This window comes from Plectropomus leopardus, chromosome 1 (genome assembly GCF_008729295.1).
Source record: "Plectropomus leopardus isolate mb chromosome 1, YSFRI_Pleo_2.0, whole genome shotgun sequence".
Classification (NCBI taxonomy): domain Eukaryota; kingdom Metazoa; phylum Chordata; class Actinopteri; order Perciformes; family Serranidae; genus Plectropomus; species Plectropomus leopardus.
In genome coordinates this window covers 5,765,946-5,783,003 of record NC_056463.1, presented here as the reverse complement: position 1 = coordinate 5,783,003, position 17,058 = coordinate 5,765,946, and the positions used below count along the sequence as shown (strand labels likewise).

Sequence of the window (17,058 nt, the reverse complement as noted above, 5' to 3'; positions counted from 1 at the left end):
GTACAGAGAACGAAGCCATGCTCCATCTGTGTGTTTTGTAATCTGAGCTCCTCTGTTTTTTGTTGTGGTAGCTGGTCCATCCTTGTGTGCAATGTTAGTCCAATGAATGTGTGTGTGCATCACACGGACATGTTAATTGCAGCTGCTTTGCACTTCATTCATATGTAGGTCCCTGCTGATATTAGGATAGTGTGCTTGCAGAAGCACAGCCCCCACCCTTCGGTTTTCCCCCCAGCTCTGTCACCACGTTTGTCATTGTTAGCAGGGTTCATAATGTTCGCACCGTAAGCTGTTAGCATCATAAGCTACTCGCCACCGGCTCAGCCATTTCCATGTTGAAAACGGTGTGCAGACAATCCTGCCTGAGACTCTGAATCATAAATATGCTCTGAATATTGAACACGGCTCCTTTAAATTAGACTGAAATATTTGATCAGAAAATTGACAGAATTATGATCCAAATCAGGAACTTTTTGGTCAGAGAGTACTTGAAGAAAGTAATTTAACAAGTTATTGTAACTTAAAAAAAACAACGAAAAAAAAAACAAGTTACAAACAGTCAAGACATCTGAAAACAGGGAGACGTAGTCTGTAAAGTTTCCCTCATTGCGTCTTCTCAGACAGCTCCAGGTGTGTGTGAGGTGATACTGGCTGAATATGTGTGTTTTCTGATCTTATCCTAACATGAGGGAGACAACAGTGCACCCTCTTCCTTTCTTTGAGTCATCGCCATCCACGAGGCGCCTGCTTTTGATACGGTCACCTTCTTCCTTGTCGTCTCTGCGCCCCCACCCCACCCCTCCTGCTCCTGTTTTCCGGGACAGCTGGAGGAGCAGCTGCAGGCCGACAGGGCATCAAACGTCCCACCAGCCTTCACAGTAATGTCCCCTTTAACCTACATGTGGCACCTCCCAGTCCTTTCACGCCTCGTCTGAATCTGTCACACTCTCTATCTGCAGGTCACTGGCGACACGTCGCCTCCAGGTGGAGAGAAAGCTGCTCAGCTTATACTGAGATGGACAGCAGGATAGGGAAGGTTTAATGGTCGTCTGTTGGATTTTTCCCTCCTGAATCACATTCCAAATTTGCATTTACCAACTACAACTATTGTGACACAAGTTTTTATCATGTGTTTGTTTGTGAAGTTAAGGTCAAGTTAATGGTCATTTTACTATTAAACAGCAAAATGCTAATTAATAATTAAGGATGTGGCAATTTGATCTCAAAGATTGATAATCAGACTGGTCAAGGCATTGTTTGACTGATTGGGATCGGCTACATTGAGCTGACGGAGCCCAATCTGATCCTTTGTTTTTAGTCAGCTATAACACAGGAGTTCCCACTTTCATGCACAGCAACATAAGAGTTTAGCCTTCATCAACTTTCCCAGCCCTCCACTGTCTGTATGTCCCTCCACTCAGCTTAGTTTAGATATGTAAGAGCAAGGGCTGAGCACCACACACCAAATACGAAAACACAGTATGATACTGTTTATTAATGTTATTTACCAAAGGTATGAGCATTGTTTCATTTCAGCTCAGTGTGAGAGCCTTCCATTTTGCTTCAAACTATAGCGCCCGGTGTTTCTCCGTCCTGCTCTAAGGAGAGACAGACAGCGGAGGAGAGCTTACTACAACTGCAATCAATGTGCCACTGCAAGTGCAATAAAAGCCGTATCAACAAAAACCCAAATTGGTTAATTTATTAACATAGCATAGTCCACCCAATTCACAACTTTACTCTTTCACAGTCACTATACAACATGTCTTACATGTATACAAGAAAGGCTAAAACATATGGGTTAGTGCACTAGTTCACAACTTAACATGTCCAACCCCCAACAGGGGTTGTCAAAGTTTTAATGAGGGGTCACGAGGACTTCTTGATTTTAAAGGGTATAAGAAAATGTTTTTAGAAGAAAAAAAGGAGAAATATGAACTTTAAAAAAGTCAAGAAGTCAAGGTAAAGACTCTGAAGACCTGAACACAAGTTAAATTCAGCCAGCCTTTACTCTCTGCTAGTCAGCCTTACCTGGCATTAGACAACCAAACAAACCAAAGGACAAGTGTCAGAGAAGAAAACACTAATTTGCCAAAATAGGCCTGTTATGTAGGATTGTTAAAAATTCTAAAAATCACAGAGAATTGTATGAAAGTTCCTAAAAAAAAAAAACATCAAGAAAACTCATCTCTGACGCAAACGTCCTGCGTTTTTGTGTTCCCTATTGGCTTAATTCTACAGTTTAAATGTTTGCTTTTTACTGTTATTTTTATACATTAAATGTAATACAAAATATACACAGGATAAGTCACAAAGTCAGTTTACTCAATAATAGCGAAGGGGTCCATAAAGGAAAAAGTTGGGAACCACTGGGTTAGTTACTCTCCAATGGCAGCACCCTTTCCACTAGTTTTCATCTTGTGTCATTCGCAGCGAGTAATATTACCCTCTGCACATTTGATATCTCAATCTAGTTGGCCAGTATCCATGAATTTTATGAGCACATTACTTCTTCCAGAGGATGAGGAGCACTTTATGTTTTTATGACCCCTTTGCCTAGTACACTTAATATAGTAAAAGGCAATAATTTTGTATCACAGTGAAATTTAAGACACTACGTCAAGACCTGTGAGTTTAGCTTTTGTCCACAAGGGGGCTCTGTTTCGTTTGTCTCTCGTCTACTACTCCCTCCTATAGACTGACTGAACGCACCGTGTTTCATCATGCAGCGGTAGACTCATTGTGAATGAGGCATCACTGCAGTAAACAGCATTTGTCCTCAGGCAGATGTACCCTATGATCACGTCTGCTCACACATGAGAACACACACACATACATACACACGAGAACACACACAGCCTCTTCTCTTCCTGTCCCCCATCTGCACAGGTGTGCAGACTGGATAGCGGTGTTATCCGTGACACCCGCCTCCTGTCCAGCTCCAATGACAGAGGAGCTGGCACACATCCAGCTATACACACACACACACACACACACACACACACACACACACACACACACACACACACAAAACTATAGGTGTAGGGACACAGACACTCGTTAACATTCCTGGACGAAGACGCTCAGGATGTAACTATGCACACTCGTACACACATAGACAGACACACACACACACGCACACACACACACACACACACACACACGTCCCATTTGTCCGGCGTGTTGTCTGAGCAAACAGAGGCTGTGGAGAAAGGACAGGGCCAATTACAGCCTTTTATCCTGAGAGCACACATCATTAAGAAGAGCTCACAGGGCTGATGGCACACACACACACATACGCCCTCATCAAACATTTCCCCTGTCCCTCTCACTTTTCACACTCCTAAACACACTTAATCGTCACTCACCCTTTCACACTTTTTTCACTTTATCTGGGAGGTAAAAACAGAATTACAACCAAGCGGTTGAATGTCTCGGTGCACCAGTCAAGTTGCACTTACAGTTCACATCCATGTCATAGATGTCTCACAAACAACAGTGTCATCAATTCAGTGTCTGTCCAAATGTCTCCCCTTCTGTTCCTGACTTGTTGAAAAGTGGCCAGAAAAGTGATTTTGCAGAACATTATGATGTCACAGTAAAGTTGGCCTTTTGCATATAAAATGTCATTATCTTATCCTGTAATACGTTTGTCTAAAAATTTGTCATAATTAGCGCATGAATTCTTGAGTTAGGGCCAAAAACGTTTTGTGAGGTGACGTGACCTTGACCTTTTACCTTCAACCACCAAATTCTAATGTTCTAACAGCTGTGCCAAAATTGAGGAAACTCCATTAAGATGTTACGTTCAGGACCGACATAAGGTCAAAGTGACCTTGACCTCCAACAACCAAATTCTAAACAGCCCTTCTATTAAGTGAATGTTTGTGCCAAATTTTCGAAAACACCCCCAGGGCCTTCTTGAGATATTGCGGTCACAAAAATAAGACTGACACAGTCATAGTGATCTTGAGCTTTTACCACCAAAATATTATCAGTTAATTCTTGAGTCCAAGTCAACGTTTGTGCCAAATTTGAAGAAATTCCCTCTGTTTTTGAGATATCACATTCACAAGAATGAGACAGATGCAATGTCACAGTGACCTTTGACGACCAGATTCTAATAAGCTCATCCTTGAGTCCAAGTGGACGTTTTTGCCAAATTTGAAGAAATTCTCTCAAGGCGTTCTTGAGATATTACATTTACAAGAATGGGGTGCCATCATGGGGACAAGTCCCAAATTGGAAGCCACTCGGTGAGGTTAAAAAAGTGCAGATGTAATTAGTAGTTTAACCAAAACCTGAGAAAATATCTTACTGCAACACGAGGCCTCAGTAGCAGGGCAGAGTGTGTGAGCCTGCCTCCTTACGTCTTTAAATTGCCAGATCTCCACTTTGGAAATATGGCATTGATTACCTCCACATGGTATAATGAAGTAGTGTCAGCATGCTCCATCTTTTATCTATCCCCTTGTGTGTGTTTGTTTCTTTGTGTGTGTGTGTGTGTGTTTGAGTGGTAATTAATGAGAGTCTGAACTCCCGCCAGACTTCTGAACACCATCTCTCGTGTTTCACTCCAGCTCACTCAAAGCTTTCAATGACAAAACAAAAACAAGGCACCAGAAACATGGTTGACTGTGTTTACATTTCAACTATTCTATTTCCTCTTATCGAGTCCTGGTTCCAATATGTGGAACATATGAAAAGCTTCATATGAAGACTTCGGTTGTCATAAATTCTGTGATTCATCCCTGCTTGCCCTTAAATATCACAAACAAGTTTCAAATAATCGTCATTAACAACAGGTCACTTTACTACAGATGTTCTCATCCTTTCTACTTAAAACTTTCATGAAATATATAGTTTTGCTTCTGTTGATGCAAACAAAACTTTCGAAATTGTTACTCCACAAGTAAAAGTTCCGCCTAACTAGCCATAAGGCTTTTATTCTGAGGCAGCTGCAGTTTCCTCTAGGCTTTATTGTCGAAATTGGCAACTGCAAACTCCTTATGTCCGAAACTTTATCTTCATTAAAGATATGGAAATTCTTGGAGCAATTTTGCAATGTTCTTCTGAAAAAGATTAATAGAAAAACAGCCACAGTGAGTTGATCAGATGAGAAGTTGCAGGCTACAGGTGCTTTGCACAGTTTGAGCAATCATGAAAATGCATTTCACCAACTCTGTTGTTTAGAAAACCACCTGCACTGCAATATTTTGGTGAAATTATGGAAGTTTTAGCCCCTTTATTAAGATACTGGCTCCACTCCACCATATAAACATGTAACACATAAGCAATGCTCAAGGAAGAAAGTACATATAATTTGCTCCTCACAAACTAAAAAGCAGAACCAAAAAAAGCAAATTTCGCAATACTGTCTCAGTTGTCTCTGTAACAAACTGGTTCTTGATACCCAACCTTATCCAGAAAAGACACATAACAGGTGGGAGTTTACCTTGGCTGATGACAGCTTTGCGGTTGCGTCCGTCCAGGTCGGCCCTCTCGATGACATGGTGCTTGGCGTCCACCCAGTACATTCGGCGGCCGGCGTAGTCGATGGTGAGGCCGTTGGGCCAGAACAGGTGTGTGTCTGCGATCACGCGCCTGTTGGAGCCGTCCATGTTGGCGTACTCAATACGAGGTGTGTTGCCCCAATCCGTCCAGTAGATCTTACTGAGGAGGACAGCGGGGTATTGATAGTTAGTTTACTTGTTCTGAACTTGTTGTGAAAAGGTAAACAGATTGCTCTCACAATTCAAGACACAGCAGCTGTCTGATATAATAAAAAGTCTCCTCTGTCCTCGACATTCATGTCCTCCTAATCATCACTCATCTGTTCTGACCGACCTCAGAGGGAGAGCAACTCTTTTTAATATATTTTTCAATTATCCCATGCAAATGAGCTAACTAATAAGCTGAATGAGTTTTCCAGCTTAAAATTTCTCTGGGGCTTCATCTAAAACTCTTTCCTGCCGCTGCAGCATACGAAGCCGGGGATGAAAACACACATAGCTGCTGCCCCTTTCATGAAATCCTTGTTCCACACAGATGCTCGCCTGTGGGCACTGCTGTGCTGCCAAACTTTAATCCCTGCTCTGCTGCTACAATACAATACAACTGGGACACATCCAGAGGGGATATGTATATATGAGTGTGTGTGCATTTGAAACCATCTGTAGTGAATTATACAGTTTGGGTGTGTGTGTTTGGACTCGTACCCCTCGATGGGGTGCAGCGCGATGGCTCGGGGCTTCTCCATGTTCTGCCACAGCAGCACCTTGCGGTGAGTACCGTCCAGGTTGGCCACCTCGATACGGGACGTCCCAGAGTCTGTCCAGTACAACTTGTCATGGATCCAGTCTATGGCCAGTCCACCTGAGGAGAGAAAAACGTTTGAAATTTGTCTGAATATGAACCCATTTTATATTTAACTATGCTATAATGTCATTTTTATAATAGTCTTAACTGGTGCAGTGCCCTTTCAAAATGTGCCTGTTCAGGCTCATTTCTTGCCCTACAGTGTTTGCTGCTTGCATCAAGACTGTTTTCAGGAAATGTTTTGAAATGTTTGACTTTGACATGTCTGGTCTCCATCTTAATTTGTGCTTGGTTGTACTGAACAGAATTACAGAGAGCAAGCAGTACCCATCATGCTGTTCAGTGGTGTAACAGTTAATAGGGGTCCCCTCTCAATACACTACACAGTGTGCACTTCTGGTGGAAACAAACTAATAAATATGTCCCGCAGATCTCAAGAGCTCACACTCAACACTGCAATTCCTTGAGTCCTCAGAAATATACCCACCAAATGTGAAGTCGATCAGATAAATGCTTCTCGAGGAAATTGAAGGATAGACAGACAAACAAAGACTACTTCCATTTTAGTGAGATGTACATCTCAATCTAAAATGATACAGTGTGTTAGCAAGTGAGCTTTAGGGGTTTCTGAAGTTATTTTTACATTTTTGACAGTGCCAGGCCAGCTGCTTCCCTATGTGCCCAGTCTTCATGCTTAGCTAAACTAAGTCATGACTGCAGCTCCATGATGAACACACAGGCATAAGATTAATATTAATCATCTTCGCGTCACTTTTGGATGGTAACAAAATAAATCTTCCACAATGTTAAACTATTCCTGTAAGTGTCATCTGTAGCTAGTTCAATGTTTCTCACAGAATAAGAATTTATGTGTGGTGGTAGCTGACAACATTTTTTTTATGTTGTGTGTACCTTCCTTTTGTCATTCTGTGCCCCTTCTCTTAATTCGAACTCAAACTGATCTGTTGATCAGATCAGAGCTGGTCAGATTGATGGATGAGAGTGAAAGTGCAAGTGAAGGCAAACTTTTAGACCCATCACAATAAATGTTCTGACGTTCTGCTGCTCAGTCTGTGCCCAGAGCAATCTGCATGCAAAGACTGTGGCTCACTTAATAACTGATATATATTCTTTCATAGCACATGATCAGAATATCAAGGCAAAGCAGAAAGTTTCATTAAAATTAATTAACGGAGAAAGAGAAAGACAGGATGTGCAAGTTAAAAGAAGACAACAGATAAAATGTAAGGACGTAAAAAGAGGCAACAGAAAAAATTACTAGAGAACAAAAAAGAAAGAGAGTGGAAAAGATTGAAAGGAATAGAGAGAAAGTTCAAAAGAGCAAGCAAATACGGAGGGAAAAAAAGCAGAGTGAAAATAAGAGAGAAAGAGAAAGTTAAAAAAAGACCTTTGAGTTTGAACAGTATTGATGTCAAACTGCTGAACTCATATGAGAACAAGGTGATGGATGAAGTGAGGGGGAGCAGAGTATACTTGGACAGAAAGCAGCAGACTTGAATAAATTGGATAAATGATAAATGGGCCTGTTGTCCTTTATCTGAACTGCATCCTATTGGCCGCTGTACCCACCTGGGCTCTCCAGACCAGTGGAGACAACCTCCTCTACGTTGGAACCGTTGAGGTTGGCCTTCATGATGCGGTCCAGCGTCACGTCGGACCAGAAGACCAGCTCGCGGCTGTGGTGGAAGTCCAGGGCGATGGCGTTCTCTAGGTTGTTGAGCAGCAGGGTATATTCGGAGCGATGCGGCAAAACCTGACGGATGTCGATGCGGTTGGCGAAAAGCAGCACCGGCTCTGGACCTTAAGACGGACAGAGATGGAGACAATGTGAATTAAAGGGATATTTCGCCAATTTTCAACCAGATTTGTATCCAAACAATGTGTGCAGTATGCGTAGATGAACTGTGGCAGGCTTCTTTTCATCTTACCAGTGCATAGATATACCAACCTCCCCCCAATGAAACACCGCCAAATGATGTAATTTACACCATCTGGCAATGTTTCGCTGGCTCTCTGGACTATTGCTCAAATTAGAGGCTCTACTTCTGCATTTTCACATTGCCCGCCAAACTTGCCGCCACCATGACCACAAAGAATTTACAGCTGATCAAGAGACAGACCCGCCCCTCTCCCTGTCTCTCAGACTCTGATCGAAATCCGATCATACGGGAAAACTAGGCAGTGCTGCTTGAATATAAATCAAGATCCGGTTACTGCATTGCCTACTGCTTGCCTAAATTGTTTTCAGAGATGAATTTTAATGTCCCGTTTCAGAGTAATGGCAAGAGTTTGTAAACAGGAAGTGGGCACCATCCTGCTTCTTGCACAGTGAAAACAGAGGCCGAAAAAACTGAGATCAAACAGTAAAACGAAGCAGCACTGATCAAATATAAGCTAAGATTCTGTTATGGTGTTGCATATTTCTCACCTCAGATGTTTTTAGAAACATTTTTTAGGTTACTGTTTAACTGTAATACACGTTGCGGCCGGCTGCTATTGTGTCAAACAGACGAGGTCGCATTATGTCACCCAACAGATGCATTCTGTTAGTTGTAGGTTTTCTACCTTTTGAGCAAAGGCAATGACACAATCCCTTTGTCTTTGTTTTCTGTGGCCAAGTACCATCCATATTTGCGTCTTTCTTCTGCATAGACAGCCTGGTTTTATGGGAGGAATCTCTTTATATCGGGGAAATACTTCTTTAATATGGAAAGAAAAACAGTGAGAAGCCAAACATGAAGTTGGAAAATAAGGAGAAAGACAAAAAGTCTGAGTTAGGAACCATTGGTCACTTTTAATAACAGCGAGCATTAATCTCGCTAGAGGTGAAGGTTGGGGTCCTGGCAGCCGCCTGACAGACAGTCCTGACCCGGGTTTAACTCTGGCCTGCCACAGATTGATGGGCTGCTGTACCAGGCCTACACTCTACCTTCACTGCATTATCTAAATCTAGTCCAGACCCAAGACCTCATTCTGAGCAAAGACCCCGGAGCAGAGGAATGGATACAGTTACCGCTGAACCAAGTATAAACACTACGCAACCATGTTTTTATTGGAGGTCAAACCCCAGTGACTCCTCTGCGGTCACATGTCAAGGTTGAAATAGAGTACAGCGGTTTTTACCCAGAGCTTTGCAGCTGCGCTTGTCAGGTCGGAGCTCATAGCCCTGGACGCACCAGCACTGGAACCCCCCCTCCGTGTTGGTACAGCCCTGGCTGCAGTAACCTTCTTCGGCACACTCGTCCACATCTGGAACGGACCACAGAGGCAGAAGACAAGACGGGAGGGACAAAGAGATACTGATGTCAAACTCCAGCAGAGTTAACAATGATTTCAAAACACAAAGTTAAGTGTGCAGAGGTAGCTGGAAGGCGAAAAAAATCATTCACACTTTTGGAATACATCCCGCATCTTGTTACACCCCCTTTACTCCTAAATTAGTTTCTTGACCTTGCCAACACACTCGTAAAATGTGGAAACAAAGGTTGTGTCTCCAAAATCCTGGCAATAAAACTTTCGACTTGTGGCAGGAATCCCAGATTCAGGCCCACACTGAAATCTAATCAATAAATTCTCAGTCTAAAACTAACTTTCCATGAAATTCCATGGATATTTGTTCATACTTTTGGGAAAAATCCCGCTGACACAAAGACAAACTGACTTACAAGAGGAGGACACACACACAGACACACACACACGCTGGTACCCTGGCAGGCTTTGCCGTCGTCCATCAGTCGGTATCCAGTATGACAGGTGCACTGGACCAGTCCTCTGACCATCTGACACTTCTGGGAGCAGCCTCCGTTATTCTGGTTACAGTTTCCCTCGCTGGAGCGCGGACCTGTACGCGGCGTGGAAACATTACAGGAACATAAACACAGGGTGCTGACTCAGTATAAATACTACCACATACTGTAAAAAAAAGTATGAGTCATCTGGTGCTGAGGCTTGAAATATTTTAGGCCTGCAAGCAGCGAGGCCTGAGGGTGTCGGTCAGTATGGTGCGGGCAGAGATAGCTCCACAAGTACAGCCCAGATTGTCATTAAATTATTTTGGTGACAGCCTGACCTTTCCTCAAGTGCCTGCTAAATCTCACCTTGAACAACATTTTCACGCCAAATTAACATTCATTAACTTTAATGCCCATATCAGTATTCATAACTTAGAAATTATTATGGCAGTCTTATCCCTTCAGAGGACGATTAGTAAGATTTCAGATTCTTTGCCAAAAAAAAAAAAAAAAAAAGAAAAAAAAAAAGGCTGAACTGAAAGACTTAATGTTCAGTTGTCATGCTGCAAATATCAACTCACGGCAGTCATGGTGAGGAAGTTCGTCAGTCCCGTCTCCACAGTCGTTAACCTCATTGCACACCTTCCTCTGACCGATGCAGCGTCCGTTACCACACTGGAACTGATCAGGAGCACATGGAGGACTCTCTGTGGAGATACACAATAATAAACCCTGTGAGACAACAGACAACTGCTCTCCACACTCTCCTCCTCTTATTTCAGTCCCACACACAGATAGCACAATTATAGCAACAGCTCTTTATCCTCCACTCTGCTCTTCGCTTAACAAATTGTTACTCATACGTGACACGGTGACAAAAACCAAAAAAGAAAACAGAAATATCGTCTCATGGTTGCAAGCCTCCGTGCACAAGTAAAGCTGCACTTACAGCTTAAATCCACGTCTTTGAAAACACGAACACTTCAGTACCACTGGAATTGACCCTTGACCTTTTGGATGTAAAATGCCATTACTTCTTCATTTTATCCTATTTGACATTGTGTGAGGTTTTGTCATAATCAGCATATGAATTCTTGAGTTACAGCCAATGTTTTGTGTGGCCACAATGATCTTTAACCACCCAATTATAATCTCCTCAATGGTGAGTCTAAGTGAATGTTTGTGCCAAATTTGAGGAAACTCTCTCATGGTCTTCTGGAGATATTGCATTCACAAGAATGAGATGGATGCAAGGTGACAATGACCTTGAGCTTTTGAAAACTAAATTCTAATCAGTTCATTGTTGAGTTCAAGTGGACGTTTGTGCCAATATTGAAGAAATTTTCTCAAGGTTTTCTTGAGATAGTGCATTCTTGAAAATGGGATGGATGCAAAGTCCCATTAACCTCGACCTTTGACCACCATGATCCAATCAGTCCATCTTTGAGTCCAAGTGAATGTTCAGGAGAATGGGAAAGACGGACAGATGGACAGATGTATGGACAACCAAAACAAATAATGCCTCCAGCCATGGCTATTGTTGGTGCGGAGGCATGAAAAATTTTATCTTTAAGTCCATATCCATTAATTACGACAGCTTTAGTGTTTTATTTTTTCCACTGTTTTGTCCTTCATGTTGACCACCTGAGTCTAGCATTACTGCTGATTAACAGCTTATTTGAAAGTCTCATAAGATTTCAATGTAGCCAGAGACTCCCAACATATCAGGCTGACTGCAGGGAAATGTGCAAATGACCCAAATGGCATTTTGATTTGATGCAAGTGTGCAGCCATAACTATGACATCATGGATTTGAATATTTCATTGCATATTAATGAAGCGCTGCAAAGAGCAAAAACAGAAATAGAGAAAACACAGGAAAAAAAACTTGAGATCGTTGGATTGAGTGACAAAAAATGCATGATATCTTTGAAGCTGGGAGTTAAGGGAAATTTAGGGTTCGGGAGGTTCATGCAGAGTAATCTGGAACTCTTACCATCATTACTCAGGCTATGGGTGGATAGTATCCAAAAATAGAGTAAAAACTTTCCTTCTTTCTCTTCTCTCTGCTGCCTGTTTATTGTTCATTTCTGTCTCAATACACAAGCCAGTGTTCTGCAGTTTGTCTACAGGTCGGTGTTTCCATCAGTAAAGGAACTACCGAACTCCTAGGTCTATTGTTTGAAAGCAACTTGACAAAATAAAAGAAAGACGAATTAAAAGAGTTTTTGAGTAGAGGAGGGCTGTTCTGAGCTGTTGTCATGACTACCATTGAAGCTGGTGTTATATTTAGCTTCTGAAAACAAGATAACAGCCTCAGTCTTACCAGTTTTCTCGCAGCCCTCTTCATCACTGCGGTCAGAGCAGTCAGGCTCGCCATCGCATCTCCATGACAACCGGACACAGCGTCCGGTGCCGCAGCGGAACTGGTCAGCCGTGCACATGGACGTGGCTGCAGGAGACACAAACACACAAGTACACTTTTTATTCATTCATTCTTAGATTTCAGATATTCGAGACATTGTTTTGATTTTCAATCACATGAAGTCAGATAAAAGATAAAAATGTATATAAACAATCACATGAATAAGGAATAAAAGAAATAAACATGCATATCACTATACTCAACACTGATTTGTTCAGTTATTGTGATGAGAGCAGCTACTCACTGCAGTTCTTCTCGTCTGATTGGTCGTCACAGTCAAATTCGCCGTCACACCTCCAGCCAGCGTTGATGCACATCCCGCTGCTGCACATGAATTCAACCGATCTGCAGGGCTGGTGGGAAGCTACACACAAAACACACGCACACGCGCACGCACACACACACACAGAGAGAGAATGACATCAGAAACCACAGCAGGCAACACAGTTTTAATTTAACCACCTTTGAAGGCAAAAAGCATGTTTACAACTTAAATCTGCAGCTCATCAGTGCTTTTCTACCTGGGGGTTTGGACTTCCAAGAGAGGGAGCAAGATGATCTTAAAAGTTGCAGCTTGATTTATGAGTTCAAGTGTTTATTATCATGTCAAAAATGCAAAACATTCCCTGCATTCAGTAGTAGGCAACCATGTTGTTTCTGAAGGTAAACTTTGTAGGATTTTCCTAAAAAGTTCTAACAGATGCAATCCCTCTCAAGCATCACTTATAATCCACTAGAAGTGTGTGGCAGTGTCGTTTTATGCAGCGACTGCTGCCTGAATTTGATCATTTTCTTCTTATTTTATGTGTTTGGCACGTTCATGAGTGTGTACCCCCACAGCACCCAGGTGAGACCGGGGCTTTATAAAAAGGTAGCGACCAGTTGCCAGACTGTAAGCAGCAGGCAACCAAGAGAAACAGTCCAAAAACTTCCCCCTACACCCACAACTCGGCAAATATATCACCATGAAATGCATCTGGGGTTGGCTTTTACTTTCACTTTCGCTGCCGAGCGTGTTTCCAAACAGTAACTGATAATGCTGCACAGTATCCCTTTAAGAAGCAGAGTTAAAAATTTGAGAATTGCTGGTTTGCACCCAAATTATTTTCAGTCTGATTTAGCACTATATACTGAAATATAATATATTATAACTGAAATATCCAAGTGGATTGAAGCGGATCAGCTCTGATCACTCAGTGTCATAAACATCGCAGGACAAAAAAAGTTAGAACTGTGAATGCTAGAAAATCAAAGACGTATGTTGTTTAGGGTGGAGGAAAAATCAATGCAGCATAGTATCATGATATTTTGTGAGGCAATATAATATTGATGCATGGAGGCAAAATCTAATTTTCTTTCTTACATAAATTATTAATATTACAAGTACAAATGAAGCTTTTGTCAGCTTACTAGAATAGCAAAAGTTCATGAAATACATTTGGCTGCAATAAAAAAGATTAAAGTGAGATGAACAACCCTGAAAACTTTACCCTATTAAATAACAGAAACTAATGTTGACAAAGTTTTCCTTTGGGTACATAATTTCCAATCTTCAGAAAAAAAAGAAAAAAAACATGGGGAAAACATAACGAGCAACTTGGCAAGACATGTCCTGTTAAAAAAAGGTAATAAATCTCAATATATGTCATCTCAATATTCAGCATATTGCAAATCATAACATAATTTTTTTGTAGTTAATATCATATCATGGACCCTCTGCTGATTCTCACTGGTGCTGCTGCTCTTTTACATTGTGGCTGTTTGTTGACTGGTATAGCACTGTGTTGCTGCCAGATTTGGTCTTCTCACTGTTGGGTCTGTTTGGGTCAACCACATATTGGATCAGGTCCAATTATCCTCAGGATTTTTTCAGATCAGGGTCCACCTTTTTTTAAAATTATTTATTTTTTTAATAATTCACGCACATGGGATTCCAGTTTTTAACAAACCAGTTTCAGATCAGCTTTGACCTGTGGAGTCTCTCTAAAAAGTTAAGTGCAAAAAAACTGTTTCATACCATAAATGTTTCCTTCCCCTTAACCATCAATTGGTTCTGTTTATTTTGGCTGCCTTATGATCATCTCTGCCGACAGATCATAGCTGTCCCACCTTTAAATCTCCCACATCTCAACATGTGATCAGATCAAAGTGAAGCTCAAACTGGCAGCAGATGAGGATGGAGGTGGCCGAGAAGATTAAAGCTGAATCAAACATAAGCATCTTAAATCCAGAGTGTGTGCGAGTGTGTGTGTTTCTTTGACATGTTTCCTCCTGACGGCACGAGTTGGCTCCCATCAAAGCCACAGTGGGCGTGAGATAAGGGAGGAAAAAAATGACAAACGAGGGAATGCGGAGGAAGAAAGGAAAAAGGGAAAAAAAAGGAGCGATGTTGTAGAGCTTCAAGCATCCCCGTGCTGGCTTATCAGCTGGGAGAGAGAAGAGAGAGATGATCAAAAATGGCAAAACAGCAGGTGGCTCTCCCACAGAGAGAGAGAGAGAGCGCGAGAGAGAGAGAGAGAGAGAGAGAGAGAGAGAGAGAGAGAGAGAGAGAGAGAGAGACTTATAGGTCACAAGAATCAACGTTAGACGCTGACAAACACATTGACGCCCACACACACTCAAATATGATTCGTCCACCCTTCATCTCACTCCTTGTCTCTCTCTCTCCCTCACTCTCTCTCTCACACACACACACACACACACACACACACACACACACATACACACACACACACACACACACGATGCTCTTTCATCTGCTCAGCTATGCAGCCGAAAGCAGTATCAGTGTTCGCAAGTGGTAACAAGGCATGCAAGTGTGAGTTCTTTTGGATGTGTGTGTGTGTGTGAGTGCATTCACATAAGGGGGAGGGAGGGAGAGAGAAGCTTCTTTTCTAACAAAGCGCCCTTCATGTGTCTGGAGAGTCGATGCCAAGGAATGCTGTCTGAGGATGGGCCGTCTTATGCCTCTGAGGAATGCCTCCTCTGTGTGTGTGTGTGTGTGTGTGTGTGTGTGTGCGCGCGTGTGTGTATCCACAAACTATCTGTATGTTTCTGAAAGCTTAGATGTCTTCAGCCTTTTTTTTTAAAAAAAAAAAACATCATGAAATGGAATTCACCACGATTTTAGACACAGAAAAAACCTGATTCGCTCTGAACTGATCGCTCATTCTGAGCGATGCTGGTCAGAAAAAATAAAATCAAATATAAATAAATAAAAATTGAAGGGCAGTTTAAGAGAGCAGAGCAGCAGGAAATGAACAGTTAGGGGACGTGAGGTCCAGCTGGTTTCAGTAAATCAGACAGGATGTGGTCTGATCTATTAATCTTGTTGGTTTTTTAATCCAAAAGTGAAAGAATCCTGTCACTGTGCAAAAGAAACCGACAGGATTTAGAGCATTTTGAGTTTCGATTTCTTCTGAAATCTGTATAATTGTAACCCCTTTAAACCAGAGCAAATTGGCAGGATTACACAAGGTTTACCTTATCATTTATGTTGTGTATTATGAATTAAATGTTGATGTGAACTTTCAGACACATTTTAATTTTTGAAAGGAAAAAAAAAACCTTTAATTTAAATGTATATTATCAAGCAACAATTTGTCGGCCCAAGCCTGTAACTCTGGGGAAACCCTTAGGGGTCACTGACCCACTGCTGAAGACCCAGGATTTAAGACTTTTCAAAGACCCACACAAACTAACCAGTGTGTCTGTGTGTGTGTTGTGATTAATTTGGATGTGATATCTGCTGTGGTGCTATCACTGCACAGTTATTTTAAGTATTTCAAGGACTGCTCTCCTGTCTGTTTTTCAACTTTTTTAAGCTTTGATGCCAGCTCAACTTTCCAAAGAGAAATGTTAAACACTTCAGAAGTGAGGCAGCAATTAAAAAACCTGGATGTGGGAGGAAACGAGGGAGAAACAGAGCAGCTCAGTCACTAACATGACTAAACCGTATTACGAAACCTTGAAGCTGTGCTTATCGCACTGCAGATAAACACATCAAAGGGGGAAACCACTGTGCATGAATGTGTGTGTGTGTGTGTGTGTGTGTGTGTGTGTGTGTGTGTGTGTGTGTGTGTGTGAGAGAGAGAAATGTGGTGGGTGGTTAGAGACAAAGACTGCATGAAACAAACATGTGAGAAATGAGAGAATGAGCAGGGAGATGCTGAGAGATTTGTCAGCAGCAGGCAGCGTCTCTGGAGTGAGGAGCGCGAAACATGATAGTCTGTGTTAATCAGGACCATGGCTTCACACTGTGTGTATGCATGTCAGTGTCTGTGTGTGTGTGTGTGTGTGTGTGTGTGTGTGTGTGTGTGTGTGTGTGATATACAGTGACAGAAAAGATCTAACCGACAGAATGTTTTCCAGTTCTGACAGATGCTGTGGAGCAGCTGTTACTGAGCTCAACCTGACATCAACTGACTGTTATAACTTGAAATCGAGACTAAACGTTATGATGTTTTCAGATGTGTGATATCAAATATTTATGACTGAAGGGGCAAGTAGGTTCTAAAAAAAGTTTAACCCTCAAAAACGTCTGCCTCAAGATGACTGTGTGGT

The 17,058-nt window shown here is 42.0% G+C and overlaps 1 protein-coding gene across 1 annotated transcript in view; it reads right to left on the bottom strand.

Moving 5' to 3' along the window:
* lrp4 (low density lipoprotein receptor-related protein 4) overlaps positions 1 to 17,058 on the bottom strand; it is a 149,953-nt gene that overhangs the window by 28,312 nt on the left and 104,583 nt on the right. Inside the window, exons 7-14 of the mRNA XM_042490760.1 lie at positions 12,740 to 12,859; positions 12,397 to 12,522; positions 10,652 to 10,777; positions 10,046 to 10,180; positions 9,463 to 9,588; positions 7,909 to 8,139; positions 6,219 to 6,375; positions 5,456 to 5,673 (exon numbers count right to left, since the gene is read on the bottom strand). Of these exons, the coding sequence (XP_042346694.1) occupies positions 5,456 to 5,673; positions 6,219 to 6,375; positions 7,909 to 8,139; positions 9,463 to 9,588; positions 10,046 to 10,180; positions 10,652 to 10,777; positions 12,397 to 12,522; positions 12,740 to 12,859 (1,239 nt within the window). The remainder of the gene's footprint in view (positions 1 to 5,455; positions 5,674 to 6,218; positions 6,376 to 7,908; positions 8,140 to 9,462; positions 9,589 to 10,045; positions 10,181 to 10,651; positions 10,778 to 12,396; positions 12,523 to 12,739; positions 12,860 to 17,058) is intronic.